The sequence below is a fragment of the Dipteris shenzhenensis genome, chromosome 19 (genome assembly GCF_047967505.1).
Source record: "Dipteris shenzhenensis isolate YYH24624 ecotype China chromosome 19, Dip_SZ_1.0, whole genome shotgun sequence".
Taxonomy (NCBI): domain Eukaryota; kingdom Viridiplantae; phylum Streptophyta; class Polypodiopsida; order Gleicheniales; family Dipteridaceae; genus Dipteris; species Dipteris shenzhenensis.
Genome location: NC_141614.1, coordinates 31,682,110 through 31,698,690, shown reverse-complemented (window position 1 = coordinate 31,698,690; position 16,581 = coordinate 31,682,110). Strand labels below are relative to the sequence as shown.

General features: G+C 45.1%; 1 protein-coding gene across 5 annotated transcripts in view; it reads right to left on the bottom strand.

Moving 5' to 3' along the window:
• Nucleotides 1–16,581, bottom strand: part of LOC147890349 (FKBP-like peptidyl-prolyl cis-trans isomerase family protein) — a 106,683-nt gene that overhangs the window by 26,585 nt on the left and 63,517 nt on the right. For all 5 annotated transcript variants that reach the window (XM_087390666.1, XM_087390669.1, XM_087390668.1 and 2 more), the window contains one exon: nt 5,353–5,408. In XM_087390666.1, the coding sequence (XP_087246792.1) occupies nt 5,353–5,408 (56 nt within the window). The remainder of the gene's footprint in view (nt 1–5,352; nt 5,409–16,581) is intronic.

Below are 16,581 nucleotides of genomic sequence, written 5' to 3'. Positions count from 1 at the left end.
CCATACCTGTGTGTCCGTACATTGGCTGTTAGTACGCCGTACATCGACGTCCATACAACGTTGGCCGTACATTTATGCGTTAGCGTTGTACTTTGCTGTACATTCCGTACAGCATTTGCCATACAGGCCATACATCTGCGTCAGCCCGTCGCCGTACAGTCGTACATCTGCGCCGTACAACTGTCGTCCGTATAGTTGGTCGTCCATACAGCAACAGCAGCAGCAGCAACCGTACAGCCATACATTGTACAGATTTCGTACTGACAGTTCCATACTGTCAGTTCCGTACAATCTAAAGAGGCCGTACTTTCTGCAGATTTTTTCTTTGCAGGAGGACTCTGGAAGGTGTTTCGTGACAGGCATTTGCGCAGAGAGCCATTGTTTGGCTAAGATCTGGCAAGAATTTGAGGCATTCCGTATTTGGGGATAGACTTTGCATTTGTTGCAAAGAATTGCAAAAATTTAGGGCTTTTGCAATCACACTGCAATTTTGCAGTGAAATTTGGGGCTTTTGCAGGCAGAGTGCAATTTGTGCAACATTTGGGGCTTTTAGACCATTTGTCCCTTTCTGGTTGCAATTTCAAGCCACAAATTGGAGCTTTTGTGTTGCGAGAGCAATTTTGCAGGTTTCAGTTCACACTACCTTTCTATAAGTGTTTTGAAGCACTTTTGGCAGGTTTTGGGAGAGATTAGATGCTCTAGCAGCTTTCTGACAGAGACATTACAGAGATTTGAGTTGCATTTTCAGCCAGTGTTTGGCTGTATTTTTTTGGGAATTGTGCACTCCATTCACAGCAAGGGAATTCAGATTTGCATTTGCTATATTTTCTTTCTCAGATATGGCCCAGCAAAATCAGAATGATTTCCAGTTCAGTGGTCTCTCACAAGAGGATAAGCTGGATGGTACCAACTACTCCCTCTCGAGTTTTATGGTACGCAACATTCTGATTTCCCGTAATGTGTGGGACTATGTAAATGGGGATGAGATCCGGCCAGTAAATGTGGCACCTTATACCCCTCCCCAGCAAGGAGGAGGCAGAGGTCGTGCACAGGGTACAGCTGCAGGACAAGTTATTGGTGCAGCTATACCTACTACTCTAGAGCAAAAGAGATGGGATTCACGTGATGCTTTAGCTTTGTCGTGTATTTCTCTTTCAGTGAAAAGATTCATCATTCCGCATATCCGGTTGTGTAAGACCTCAAAGGCAACATGGGATATTTTGAAGAGCATGTATGCAGCTCGGAATGATGCCAGGGTGTCTTTTTTGAAAAGAGAATTGTCTCATACACATATGGAAGAGGGTGACTCCATGTCAGTGCACCTCACAAAGCTACAGGATTTACGAGAGCAATTGCTGAATATTGATGAGATCATTCCTGATTCAGAGATGATTACCACTACTCTGAATTCTCTTCCTGAGTCTTATCTCAGCTTTCATACCTCGCTGAATTTGTCATTGAGGGGTGGTACAAATCCTCTCAATTTTCACGAGTTGATAGGACTTCTGTTGCAGGAAGAGCAGACCAGGAAAAACATGGCTTCACGAGCAGGTGAACGTGCCATGCTTTCAAAATTCAAGCCTAAAGGAAAGGGACAAGCAAAGACATCAGCAAATCAGCCTTCCAGTGGTTCAGGACAGCCTTCTCAAAAGGCTAAGGGTGATGCAGGTAAGCCCAAGAAGAAGGGTATATGTCATTACTGCAAAAAGCCAGGTCATTACATTGGAGAATGCAAGAAGAGGCTTGCAAAAGAAAAGAAAAACAGCTCCGGTATGGCTGTTTCAGATTCAGCTCCTCATGCATCTGACAATGAGCAAGCTACAGCCAACTTTGTGGAACACGACTATGCCTTCTTGTCTTGCATTTCAGACTCTCATTTGGCTGCTCCGGATATTACAGCCACTTGTAATGATGACTCTTATGCTTTTCTGACATGCAGTTATGATTCTTCCAAGGATGCATCAGCTTTCAGTGTCAATGAGACACTAAATACATGGTATTTTGATGGCGGTGCCTTAAAGCATATCACTTCCACGAAGTGTCTTTTCACATCTCTACATCCACCTCCCGTTGGTAAAAAGGTCACATGTGCCAACAACTCCTATTCAGTTCGTGGTACACGAGAAGTTGAACTTACAACCATTGATGGCTCAACATTCAAAATTTCTGATGTCTTGTATGTGCCTGGTATCACAAAAAATCTACTTTCAGTGTCCACTCTTAACAGAGCTGGATTTCAGGTCATTTTTTAAGATGACAAGTGTGCAGTCCATGACAGAGAGAATGACTATGCCTTGAGATTGTGTGGCACTTTGTTATGTGGTCTTTTTCAGCTTGACATGTATGAGAAAAGACCATCACTGCTCTTGCAGTTTTCACTCCTACTGCTGCTATGCAGAATGCGGAGTTATGGCATGCCAGATATGGACACATGCATTATGGCAGCTTGATGACACTTCAAAAACATGCTATGGTTGATGCATTGCCTCCTCTTGAAACACCTCCTCCACATGCCTGTGAAGGGTTCTTGGTAAAATGCACAGATTTCCTTTCAAGAAGGATGGATCAGTAAAAGTTGTTCGAAAATTACAACTTATTCATAGTGATGTCTGTGGTCCCATGAGGACTCCATCATTGGGTGGTCATCTTTACTTTGTCACTTTTATAGATGACTACTCCAACTACACTTGGGTTTATGGGCTGAAACGCAAATCAGAAGTGTTTATGGTTTTCAAACACTTTGCAGCCATGGTTAAGAATGAATCAAGACTCAAGATACAGACATTACGCACAAATAGAGGAGGGGAGTATTTGTCTACAGATTTTGATGCATTTTTGAAAGACAAGGGCATTGCACATCAGCTTACAGTGAGGCTAACCCCTCAGCAAAATGGCAAAGCTGAGAGGAAAAATCGTACTCTTATGGAGATGGATAGATGCATGCTAAAAAGTAAAAAATTGCCTCACAAATTTTGGCTTGAAGGTCTCATGTGTGCCAATTATGTTTTGGATCGGGCTCCCACAAAAGCTTTGAAGACCAAGACTCCCTATGAAGTTTGGAAAGGGAGAAAGCCTTCTGTGGATCATTTTCGTGTTTTTGGATGCCTTGCATATGTTCATGTGCCCGTTGAGTTTCGGCATAAGTTGTCTGATAAGGCAATCAAATGCATTTTTGTTGGGTACAGTGCAGAGAGCAAGGGCTACCGTCTCTACAATCCTGTCACACGCAAGATTATTGTCAGTAGAGATGTTATATTTTCAGAAAATTCAGCTCACACTCAAGCTGAATTTGATATGCCTACTTCTTCCGATGATGTCTTTGAGGGATTACTACCCATTGCCTTGGGTTCCCCTGCTGATATATCTGATGCAAATCACAATTTACAGATACCTCCACATGCTCCGATTCAGCCACAGGATGTCTTACCACCTCCACAAGCCGTGGAAGAGGTTGTTCAGCAAGAAATTGCAAATATACATGCAGCAAAAACAGTTCCAAATTGCCTGTTACAAACTCTCAGGGAGAGTAAAATTGATGCTCCATTACCTGGCAGAACTCGTAGTGCAGTAAGGCATGGGGGGGGAGCTCTTTCAGTTGAATCAGCTTATGCAGGTATTCTTCTTGATGAGGAGCAGCCTGAGACATTTGAAGAAGCACAGGATAATATGCATTGGATGAATGCCATGCACGATGAATTGCAGTCCATTCAGAAGAATCAGACATGGGAAGTTGTGGATTTGCCACCGGGTAAACATGCCATAGGTACACGGTGGGTTTTCAAAGTCAAAAGAAAGCCACATGGGTCCATTGATCGGTACAAGGCAACAAGAGAAAAGTGGCATCGTTATGTCTCAATCCAAGTATGTGCAGAAACTCTTGGACAGATTCAACATGCAGGATTGTAAGCCCATAGCTACTCCCATGGAGCCCGGACTGAAGCTTACAATGCATGATGCAGGTGAATCTGTTGATGTCACACTCTATAGTTAAGCTGTTGGATGCCTCATTTATCTCTGCAATACACAACCTGATATTCAGTTTACAGTTTCTCAGGTGAACAGGTATATGCACAGCCCAAAGACTATGCATTGGCAGGCTGTAAAACGCATCTTCCTTTACTTGCAAGGTACAAAGTCTTTTGGCTTGATGTTTCCCAGGGGGGGTGACTTGCAGATGCATGCCTACAGTGACTCATATTGGGCTAGAGACTATGACACTAGGCAGTCCACAAGTGGCAATTGTTTCTTTTTGGGCAAAGCTTGTATTTCTTGGTTGAGCAAGAAACAGTCTACAGTGGCTACCTCCTCATGTGAAGCTGAGTACAAGGCAGCTTTCACAACGACAGTTGAATGTGTTTGGCTGCGTCGTTTATTTGCTGATCTTCATCTTTCATTGGAGGGTCCTTCTTCAATTCTCACTGATAGTCAGAGTGCTATTGCAGTGGCAAAGAATCCTGTGTTTCATGCTCGCATGAAGCACATTGAGGTTCACTATCACTACGTCAGAGAGAAGTTGCAAGCACGAGAGATCAGTATGATCTATGTGTCAACACATGACAATGTTGCAGACATTTTCACCAAAGCAATACCACGTGAAAAGTTTGAGGCATTTCGCAGTGCCCTGAACTTATCTCCTTTTGGTGATTGATCATTTCCTTGTACATGACATTGGCACTGCAGGGGTCGTATACTTCAACAAAATTCATCTTCTTGTTCATTTTAATTTGCATTTGCCATAGAGTACTTTTGAACATTATTAGCATTTTGAATCTAGCATATAGGACTTTGCATTTGGCTTATAGTAGTTTGCATTTAGCACATATGTAGGATACTCTATGGGCTATAAATAGGTACTACTCATTCCTTGGTATGTGCATTGTAGGTCTAATTATTAGACTTTAGGTTACATGGCACAGTTAAGAGACCGAGACGCACGACACCCCTTGACAGACGCCAGCATCCCTCATTTTAGAGGTTTTTCCCCCTAACCACAGTTAGTTCACTAACTATGGTTAGTGAAGGATAAGGTTTTGTCACTTAGACAAAACCTATCCCACTCTTTAGTTGTAACACACTCTTCTATTGCAACTATTGCTTTCAGCTCTCACTCTCCTACTCACATACATACCTACAAAAATGAAAATATAAGAATCAATACTTTTCCACATCTAAAAGAACCCAAAGGACTAAGCATTATTAAAAATCAAGTGATTAAAAAAACTTAATACTCAACAATAAAATCTCCTACATTCCAAAGTTTGCACATGAGTTTTGAGCATGCAATACGTGGTCATTTTAACAGTTCGTCTTTAAATCTATTATTCTTGTCTAGCACTCATAGCAATACCATACCTGCGTACACCGCCTACATTCATTGTTGAGATGGCTTCTTCAAAAGCAGGAATAACCTAAAACACGCATATAGAAATATGTTAATTCTTGATGCTTTTACATCAAGAATTAATTTTAACAAAATGTTTTAACCAAAAAAATCATGTACATGAGGAAGGAGAGCTAACACTAGTTTGGTGCTGAAACAAGACACTATAGTATACTCTTAGAGGTCTATAAAGCTTTCAATACTACTAGAAAAAAGGTTCAATGAAAGATCACTTTTACATACACGAACTATGTTATTGTCTCCATGAGTTAAAAATTTTGTAAGGGTATTGATTTCCAATCAAAAGCATAAGGCAATATAATCTTATAATTGTTCTCTAGAGCATGTATCAGAATTAATACCTCTAGAAAGCATCCGGTGGAAATTTCCATTTACAAGCAATCTATTGTTAGGACCTTATGGGAACAGTGTTTCTATGGTAAGGAAGATCCAAAAGATCATTAAATTCAAGTCCCAATGTGAAGTATGTGAGCAGAGAGAACACACAACATAGCAAAAGCTGAGAAAGCTGAGATGAATTGCACATATTATGAAATACAAAAGAAATGTAGGTTTTGTAGCAAACCCTAGATCTAGAATAAGTCTTAGGGTGACGCATGGCTCGTGGCCCAAGACCCTATATAGTAGCTACACATGATGTCATGAGGGCGTCAGTTTTTGGGCTTGCATGTGGGCAGGACCCTAGGAAAATGAGGTTGGCAAGTGCATGGGTTGCTAAGTGTGTAGGGCCCCTAGGAATTAAGACCTTACAGGGTGAATTTGTGGCTTGGTCCAAGAAGGGGGAAAGGACCCTTGGGATTTAAGTTGGATCATTGGTTTGGTCTTAAAAATGCCCCACTAGAGACATGGGGGAAAATGAAACGTAGGTGCCATGTGGCACCTACTAAAAATTTCAAGGCTACGTGCATGGTTTGACAGGCTTTTGGAAGCACCTGGGGAGTAATAGCCTATGTGTGGACGAAGAGAGGGATCGAAGATTATTGTACGATGATCGGGGTAAGCAAAAAAGGATCACGCGGGGGTGACGAGAGTGAATAACTTGTCGTGTGATGGAAGCTGGTCCTTAGGATAGCAGCTTGGAGTACGAACTGTCCGTACGGCAAATTCCATCAGGCGGCTTTGAAGCATTATGTTGCACAGAGGGCCCAAGGGCCTTGGGCTGGTCAAGATCGGCATACGGGAGCATGGGCTGGTCATGAGACTTTGAAGGCTGGCTGGAATTCCATGCTTGTGGGCTGGTGACTGCATGGCCATTGTACGTACAGCTATGTACCGATGCTCTTAGCAGTAGTACGACTATTGTCCTACAGGGTGTACGAGTGCATAGGCTATGTATGGGCTGCTCTTGTACAGCTAGGAAATGATCTGTACAAGATGCTATAGCCCGGGTGTGCGAGCAGCCTCAGAGTTTGTACGGGCAGGTTGCCTAGGTTGCATGGACAGCTGCTAGGGTGGAAGAGTGAGAAGAATGTCCTTCTATTGGTATGCATTAGCTTAAGAATGAGCTCCGCTTGATGCTCCAGGCTGGTTAGGAGTTCACACATGCTTCTCAAAGATGGCTCGTGGCTGTGAGCTGTTTTGGAGAGTCACCAGAGATGCATGTTTGTTGCTATCAAAGAGAGATACAGGCTCTTGAGGTTGCAGGCTGGTTTTAAATGCTATCATTTATTCCTTTGGCACATTAGTGATCAAGTGGGCATCTAAGGTTGGCAAGAGAGTTGTGTGATCTCCTTTGGATTTCTAGTAATAGCTCTGGCCTTCATGCTAATACTGGGAACTGATTTGATGCCTATGAGACTGCATGGTGTGAGCAGAGCCCAGCAAGGTTATTGCTTGGGACAGTGATGCCTACGGAGAGTGGGATGTGCATTGAATGCAAGTGTGATTGAAGACACTGTGTATCTTATCTGCAAGGATATCCAAATAATAAAGAAATATCATTCTCTCTATTTGCATATTCCCAAGGAATCCACAACCCTAAGTACTGGACACGTTAGGAAGTTATCCCCCAGAACTATGGCCCATTCAAGATTATCCGAAGGATTAGCCAAGTTGCATATGGACTGGAATTGCCTCCTAATGTAAGCATTCATCTAGTCTTTCATGTCACTAGACTAAAGGAAGTATTGGGTGCCGAGGATCAAGTAGTAACTCCTCAATAACTATTTGAGGTTTAAGATTTGACCTTTGTACCGCACAACTAGAAAGTATTCTTGGATTTGGCGAACGTCAAGTTAGACATAGGACGATCACTGAATACAAGATTAGGTGGAAGGATCGTGTCGGGAAGGATCCTTAGTTTCCGTGATAGAAGTTCGAAAAACTCATGAAGAGTTTTAATTTCTTTGTACAACATTGGTAGAGTCGATTGATGATCCATCGACTAGCACTGACACTACCCAAGATGGGGAGATGGCCAAGTTGGCTAATCAGATCACAAAGGAGTTGTTTGATTGTTTTAGGGATGAGTTGCCTTATGGTTTACCTCCAGAGCGGAATGTTCAACATAAGATTGAACTTATCCCGTGGGCAGAATCCATAAATAGGCCTCCCTATAGATAAAGTTTTACTTAAGAAGCTGAGGTGCGCAGGCAACTGGAAGAATACCTCAAGCTGGGGCAGATTCAGCCCAATTTCTCACCTTTCGCTTCGCCGGTGATATCAAAGAAGAAGAAAGATGATACTTTTCATCTTTGCATAGATTACAAAGGGTTAAGCACAGGTATCCGATGGCAGGGATTGATGATTTGCTAGATGCATTACATGAAGCCATAATTTTCAGCAAGATAGATCATAAGAGTGGCTACCATCAAATCCAGATTAGAGCCAAGGATGTGCATAAAACCGCATTTAGAAGCAAGTTTCGACATTACGAGTTTCCGAATGCCATTTGGGCTTATCAATAGTCCAGCCACTTTCGTCATGCTTATGAATGATTTACTATGCCCATATATTGGGATTTTGTAGTATATTTTATTGATGATATCCTTGTTTACAACAAAAGTATTGCTAAGCATCGTGAGCACTTAAGAAAAGTGTTTGATACTTTGAGGAAAGCAAGTCTTTACGTGAATAGAAAAAAAATTATGCAATGCATGGTGAAAATTGAGTATCCGTGATTCATTATTACACCTAATGGGGTGGAAATGGATCCGAAGAAAGTGGCTGCGATATTAACATGGCCCATTCATCAATGTGTGACTGTGTTGTGATCATTCTTAGGATTTTTTCAGTTTTATCAAACACATATTTGTCTTTGACCGAGCTGACCTCAAATAAAGTACCTTTTGTGTGGAGATAGAATCAACAAGAGAGTTTTAATGCCATAAAGAAGGTTGTGGTCTCTGGTCCGGTTCTAAAAATTATTGATCTCCGGAAACCGTTTTTCCTAGAAACTGATGTAAGTGACATTGTGATAGGGGCAATTAGCCTTCAAAAGCAAGAGGCTTTCTCCCTCTTAATGAAATTGGCGAACTCATGAATTAGAGTTGTACACTGTTATTCATAGTTTGAAAACATGGAGGCATTATCTGTATGCTTCAGAGTTTTACGTGGATGTGGATCATACTCTGAAGCATTTTTGTAAATAGCTTGACTTGAGAGCTCGCCAAGCTAGATGGGCTGTCACGGGCATCCACAGCCCATGGCCATGCTGGACTGCCACATAGGCAACCAGCTCAAGAGCAGCCACACCATGTGGGATTGCCATGCAGTCAACCAACACAGGGGGGGAGGGTTCAGTGCCTCCACCACCACCCCCACCATAGAATCTTGCAGACACTCCCATGTCTACCATGACAGCCATGTTGTAGGCCATGATGCAGATGCAGCAACAACAGTCCGATGCTCTCTTCACCTGCATGACTCAGCTTCAGGGGATGCAGGAAGATGCCACCAGAGAGCGCAAAAAGGCTAGCTCGGGAGGCAAAAGAAGAACGCGATCGGGAGGCTCATGAAGCAAGGGAAGAACGTGATTAGGAAGCTCGAGAAGCCAAAAGGGCAGCTCCGGAAGCAAAAGACGAATGCGATTGAGAGGCTCGAGAAGCCAAGGAACTCTCGGACCGCAAAGTCTCAAGAGGCCAAGGAGCTCCGAGAATGTATTGCTCGAGAAGAGAAGAAAGAATGGGATCAGCAGCTCCTCATTTCTCTAGTTCGACCAGCGGGAAGAGAAAAAGAGAGACTTCCACCTCAGCCAAGCCTTCTTTCCGGGGAAGCCTTCTTTCCGGGGAAGCTCAACTTCACATGGTACAATGGTAAGCAAGAACCCTTAGTGTTGACTTCATGGCTCAATCAGTTTAAAAGCTATTTTTTCAATAATGCCTACGAAGGACAACAAGCGGTGCATCCTAGCATCCATGCACCTCACAGGCGAGGCGGTCACCTAGTGGCTCAAGTGGCAGAGAGACCACTATGATGCAAATGAGGAGACACCTCTTTACAGTTGGACGGAGTTCGTGAAAGACCTCAGATCACGATTCTTGCCACCGCAGTACCTAGACAAGCTCCAGAGTCAAGTCTACGAGCTACACTAGGGGGACAATGAGTCAGTGAATCATTATGCCAATAAATTCATGCAAGTGTTCATATAGTTGCAGCTAGAGGAGAATCAGAAGCTGAGCAAATTCCTTCATGGGCTGCGATCAGACATAGTGGTACGTCCGTAGTTTTCGGCCACGATGACTATTAGTGTACATACGAGCTTGCTCAGAACTTTGAGCTCATGCACAAGGGTCAAGGACCCAAGCAGTTCAGCAGTAATAAGCCCCTGGATTCCTCCGCCATAGAGGGAGAAAAGAAGGCCAGCACGGGGCAACAGAAGAAGAGCTGGCCAACAAAAGACAGCAACGGCTATGTAGGGTACTCAGAAAGACGATAGATGAGAAGCTTGAGCAGCAGTTAGAGTTGTTACGCAGTGGCTTCATCCGCCCTAGTAACTCACCGTATGTAGCTCCGATCCTCTTCATCAAGAAGAAGGACAATTCAGCTTGGATGTGTGTGGATTACCCTGCACTGAACAAGCTGACCATCAAGAGCAGGTTCCCCATTCCAAGGATCCTCTACATCTTGAAGCGCCTTAACGGAGCCAAGTTGTTCTCAAAAATTGATATGAAGTGTGGGTACCATCAGATCCAGATTCATGAGCCAGATATTCAGAAGACCGCATTCCACACAGAGAAATCCTAGCATGAGTTTGTGGTGATGCCCTTTGGTCTCACAGGGGCACCCGCATCCTTCAACCGTATGATGCTTCGAATCTTCAAACCATTGATTGGTAAGAGTGTCTTTGTGTTTCTCGACGACATTCTGATTTTCTCGAAGGATCTAGCACAGCATGTGACGCACGTTCAGCAGGTTCTTCAACTTCTGAAGGACGACCAATTGTACATCAACCCCAAGAAAAGCAGTTTTTTCTTGGAAGAGGTACATTACTTGGGCTACATCATCACTTTGACAAGTGTTTTCCTCGACCCACAGCCAAGGTCAAGGATATTGTGGAGTGGGAGGTGCCTACCACAACACAAGAGATACGGATGTTTATGGGCATTTGCCAGGCCTACCAGAAGCATATCAAGGATTTGGCATAAATTGAAGTTCCCATCACCAATCTTTTACAAGGAGTAAAAGCCAACAAACAGCCTATCACCTTTACTCCAGCAGCTCTTTTGGCCTTTGCCCAGTTGAAGGAGGCAATTACTACAGCAGCATTGGCACAATGGGATCAGCCCTTCGATGTACGAACTGATGCGAGTGACTATGCCATTGGAGCGGTTCTAGAGCAGAATGGTCACCCCGTCGGATTCGAGGGACATCAGTTGCTTCCAGAGAGACCAGATACTCAATCTATGACAAGGAGTTATGTGCAGTCATCCATGCCCTCAAGACATGGAAACATTTTCTCTATGGTCAGGATTTCACAGTTCGCACAGATCATCAGGCCTTGCAGTGGCTTCAGACCATGATCGCCGCTCAGTGGTCCCATCGACAAACTAGATGGAGCCATACTTTTCAGCAGTTTGGCAGCATGATCAAGTATCAACCCGGATCAGAGAATGTTGTGGCAGAAGCTCTAAGCAGAAAAGGAGGAATGGTCACCTCTATTTCCATAGTCCAGGATAGTCATTTTTGGAGAGCCCTGTTCGACAACTTTGGTACCAAACTAGAATATCCGTCCCCGATATTTCATCTTCCAATACGATAACCTCGCTTAAAGTCCATCCTCCCACATTCCATATTTTGATCTTGAGGGTCTCAAGTCCCCATTTATACCTCTCTCCCCCTTTTCTCTTTCCTGTGATGATAGTTTTCCCATCATTCATGTGCCTTCTTTCCTTCCTTTTTTGCGCTTCTAGCTCCTTGAGTTTTTGGGCATACTCACTCCTTGTAAGATCTTCGTTTGTCCATATAGAGTGCCCTTTGAGATGATGCTTATGATTCAGCGCTTTGACACACACACACACACACACACACACATTTTTTTTTAATTGAAAATTTCGTTGCTGTATATTACAAGAGAGCTTCCCAAAAAGGGAAAGCTGGACAATATATCAATAGAAAATCTCGATATAAGAAAGATATGCATCAGAATCTATGAAGTGAGTTTGCAGACAATCAAAGAGAGATTGCTGCGAAGATCTGCAGAAGAAAAAGAAAGTGGATAACTGAGGATCATCAAAGACCCTATGATTGCGATCTATCCATAGAGTCCAAAGTGCCTAGTATCTAACCCAAGTTAAAAAAAAATCAAACTCTGGTCGCCGTGGATGAATGCCAAAGAGCCAAAAGAATTCTAAACAGACTGGGTTCTTGAAATTTTGAAAAAGAAGCTTGAATATTGGAAATTGGCGACTTGGCTGTTGCATGTTAGGCTCCGGATAGTGCAATCTATTTTGGTGGCGCGCGCGCACACACACACTTTTTTTTTTTTGGGTGGAATCTTTGAGTAATTTATTACAAAAAAAGCTATCCCAGAGAGGGAGAGCTATAATACATCAAGAGAATATCTCACTGTAGGACAAATATACATCATGATCAAAGACACAAGATTGCAAGCAATCAAAAAGCGATTGCTGCAAAGAGTGTTTGAAGAAAGAAAGAAATTTTATTAAAGTCTTCGGAAGACCGATGGGTCTATGAGACTAAAAGAAAACCTGATACAAATCACAGTAAGGGTGGAGCTACTGAAACAAGCATCATCGCCTATGCTCAATCCTAAGTCTAATCATACATAATCAAATACATCTGGATGTAACAATGAAAAGAAAAAGACTGGAGCAGAGCGGAATCCTCCGTATGTCATGTCGCCCTGGCTGGTGCATAGCCGGTGATGCGACACTGGCGCCCGTCAAGGAGTGCTGTGCGTCTTGGTCTCTTGGATGAGGCTCGACGCAAGACCAGAGCCACTGTAACTCCCGTGGGACGTATCCCGGGTCTAAACAATGACGGGAGGTCCCCCAGAGTGATCTCTGTGTCCCCTCGATGTCTTGTGTGTCATGCTGCGATCGTCAGGTCAGGGTCTCTGTCACGTCTGCGGCTAGAGACTGGATGATCAATGTCACTCGATGGGAAGAACTATGTGATCCTGCTCTGAGAGGTGTCTGATGGTGTGGCCAAGCCCCGTCGTTTGAGTAAGTACTCTCTGTGTCGGACCTCCTCGTGAATAAAGGCCACGAGGCATCTCTGATCTGGGTAGGCAAGGAATCTGGAAAGGAGCCCGGAGCCGTCTCTGAAGAGAGAGTGGTAGCGACCTTGGATCTCGTAGTACACTGGGCACCTGAAAGCGATGCTCCCTAGGAATCCCCTCTGCTCTACCGCTCTCTATGCGAAGGCGGTGTGATGATACCCGAAACTGTCCGATGGAGATCCGTAGTGAGTGAGGCATATGAAGCTCAGTGTATCCCGGTGGTGTGATGAATCTCTCCTCCGAAATACGAAGATAGTAATCTCTGTAGAAACTCAACTGCATTGGAAGCTCCCTCGGCTCCAACCAGATCCTAAAGGTGTGTAGCTGCAGGAGATCCTCTCGAATGACCTGGTTGGTGTGTGGCCCGATCAAGATGGTGGATGGGAGTACCGGAGGGACATCTAAATTGTATTGAAAAGGAAGTATCCTATCGATGTGAAACCCTAGTCTCACAAACCATCTGTGAGTCCGTGCATACCAGCATCGCTCGTCTCCCTCTGCTACCAACCTCATGGAGGAATCGAGAGCCAACCATCGCAACCTCTTGTCTCCCTGATGTGCAGTCCCCATATGATCTAACCTGGTGTAGATATGTGATGGTCTGAAAGGCTGCATCTAGTTGGAGTGGAGAAGCACCAAACTCGGCCTGAATGATGTGATGTGGTACAGACGGTTTCCCCTAGATCATCCGTGAGAGCATGAGGATCTGCAGGCGCTCCACCCGTGTCCACTCTATCTCTGACATGTCAAGCCCCCAACGAGGGCTGCCATACATACCGGCTCGTCGGACCAAGGAGTCGAAGAGAAGAGCCTTGGTCCGAGGGTCCTGGAAGTGGGAGTGGAAGCATTGTCTCTCTAGCCGAGCCAGTGAGGCGTATTCCCTACTCAGTCTGGCCTGCATCGCTGGTCTCACCGTGAAGATCGGGCTGGAGAAGATGACCCCCAAGTAAGTGTATGAGGATATGATCTCAACTGGTGACGCACCGAAAGTGAACTGCTTCCATTGCATGTTTGCTGGAGAGGTGTTAAAGATCATCACCTTATTCATGCCAAGGTTGACCTCCAAATCATGGGATAAACAAAAAGCAACAAAAAGCCTGCAATGCATCTAGGTGTCGCTGGAGCCCCTCGAGTGTGGACGACAAGAGTGCCACGTCGTCTGCATAAAGAAGAATCCTGATGATGATCCCGGCAAGTGAGCAACCGGTCCCTCTGAACGTCCCCATGAAAGTCTCAAGCTCGTCGATGTAGAGGCCAAACAGGGTTGGTGATAAGGAACAACCCTGTTTGGCCCCTATGGTACTCAAGATCTCATCTGTCCAACCCGCGCCTGTCCGAACTCGGCTTGATACTCTCTCATAAAGTGCCATGACTACCCAGATGGTCTCCTAATCAAATCCCAGTGTCTGTAGGCGTGTGCTCGAGGTACTATGTCAAAGGCTTTGCGAAAATCCACAAAGCAGCAATATACCCTCTCCTTCCGTGATCTGGCATCCTCAATGACACTCCTGAGTGTGAGTATGTGATCCATAGTCCCATGGTCTCACTTGAAACCGGCCCGACCCTCTGCTCTGAGCCCTCTCATCTCTGCGAACAGGCTGACCGATGCATCCAATACAGCTGCCTAGATCTTGGACATTACATGTCCAATCATGATAGTCCTGTAGTTACTCAGGTCCATGGGATCCCCTACCTTGTGGATGGGGATGATGGTGTTGAGTGTCCAAGTGCGGGGGAAGTCAAGGCAAACAACGTCATTGAATAGCTTTGCTATGATCGGGGCTAACGTGTCAATCCCATATGCGATAAACTCAGTGCATAGCCCCTCGTGATCCTTAGCTCGGCCATTGTGCAGTTTCAATGTCGCGTCCTTGACTCCCCCTCTGGTAAACAACGTGCAAGTGGTGGGGCGAGGTGTGTGTATGAGATCTGGAGTGGGCTGGTGTGGGACATCATAAAGATGGTGTGCACACGTGTGCCAAACTCTCGTGTCGGTGAGGGGTGATGGAGACCTTGACTCCCCCTCTGGTAAACAACGTGCAAGTGGTGGGGCGAGGCGTGTGTATGAGATCTGGAGTGGGCTGGTGTGGGACATCATAAAGATGGTGTGCATACGTGTGCCAAACTCTCGTGTCGGTGAGGGGTAATGGAGACCTACGCTCAAGGAATCTCCGCCAAAAATCCTTAGGGTTGTTGCTGTACAAGATGTGCAACAGCTGCTCCTCATTTCGATGAAGAAATGCTTGCTTCTTCCGACGTACGAGACGTCGGTACTTGCGTACCATGTCTGGTGTGTTCGGGAGGTGACATCTGGTTTCAAGTTGGAGCTGTCGGCGATAAGCCTTGCACTTCGCATCATACCAGGTGTTGCAGGGTACAGAATCAAGAGGTGGTGGTCTAGTGGACCGTGTGGTGTGGGGAAAGATTTGGAGGGCAGCCTCGTGGAGTGTGCGACTAATCAAGGCAGCACGGTCCTCTATGAGTGGTATGTGATCGATGTAGGTTAGGAGTCTGTTTAGGCATCTAGAGTAGGTCGGTGAGAGGCTGTGATCAAAGTGTATGTCGTGGTAGGTGTCGTGCTTCCTATGTGTTGTGTGTAAAAAACAGGATCGCCAAAGACCCTATGATTGCGATCCTTCCAGAGAGTCCAGAGTGCCCAGAGTCCACACACACACACACACACACACAGAGAAGCCTACGATTTACACCTTCGAATGAAGAGAGAGAGAGAGAGAGAGAGAGAGATGTATTAACGTCTCTTTGGGAGGCCTCGTGGGCCTATGAGACAAATGCAAAGCCAAAAGGTAACTCATACAAGCCAACAAGGGCTGAAGCAAAGGGCTCACTAAGGCCCTTGCTGAAAGCTAAAGTGCTAAGCTAGTGAGCAAAGTAGTAGAAGCAGCAAAATATCAAAACATTGTCACGTGCTACTCCTAGTGCATGCCAAGGTTCCATTTATCCAAGTAACCTAGTGGCTCTCTAATGAGATGTGAGAAGCTCCCGTATCTATGTCTGTCGAGCTGTCTCTGGCTGCGGTGGAAAGCATGGTCTCCTCGATCTCTATACCCGAAGGGCTACCTCAAGGGTGACTCCTCATCTCTGGCGGTCACCTCTGAGGAGGGCTAAGATGGACCGGACCTCGATTATGCGTGGCCCTCCCTGTGTCGCATGTGGAGCGTGTGTCTCTCGTCTCGTAGCAGCATGGAGGAGACTCCCACTGCTAGTCCATGATGCTCTCATCTCATCAAGCTCCTCTCCCTCAACCTTGCCAGCAACTGACTCAGATGCATAGAAATCTATAACAAGTGTATGTGCTCTGTCGATCTCTGTGACCTGTGGCCTCAATCTGTGCTGCTCTTTGGTTTGTTGCATCAGTATATATCTCTGTCGTCGCATCTGAACTAGATAGAGCCCAACACAAACCTGATCGGGAAAATGGAACAACCGGGTAAGTGGTCCAAAGCCATGCCCCTCCTGGAAGAGGGAGTGATATCGTCCT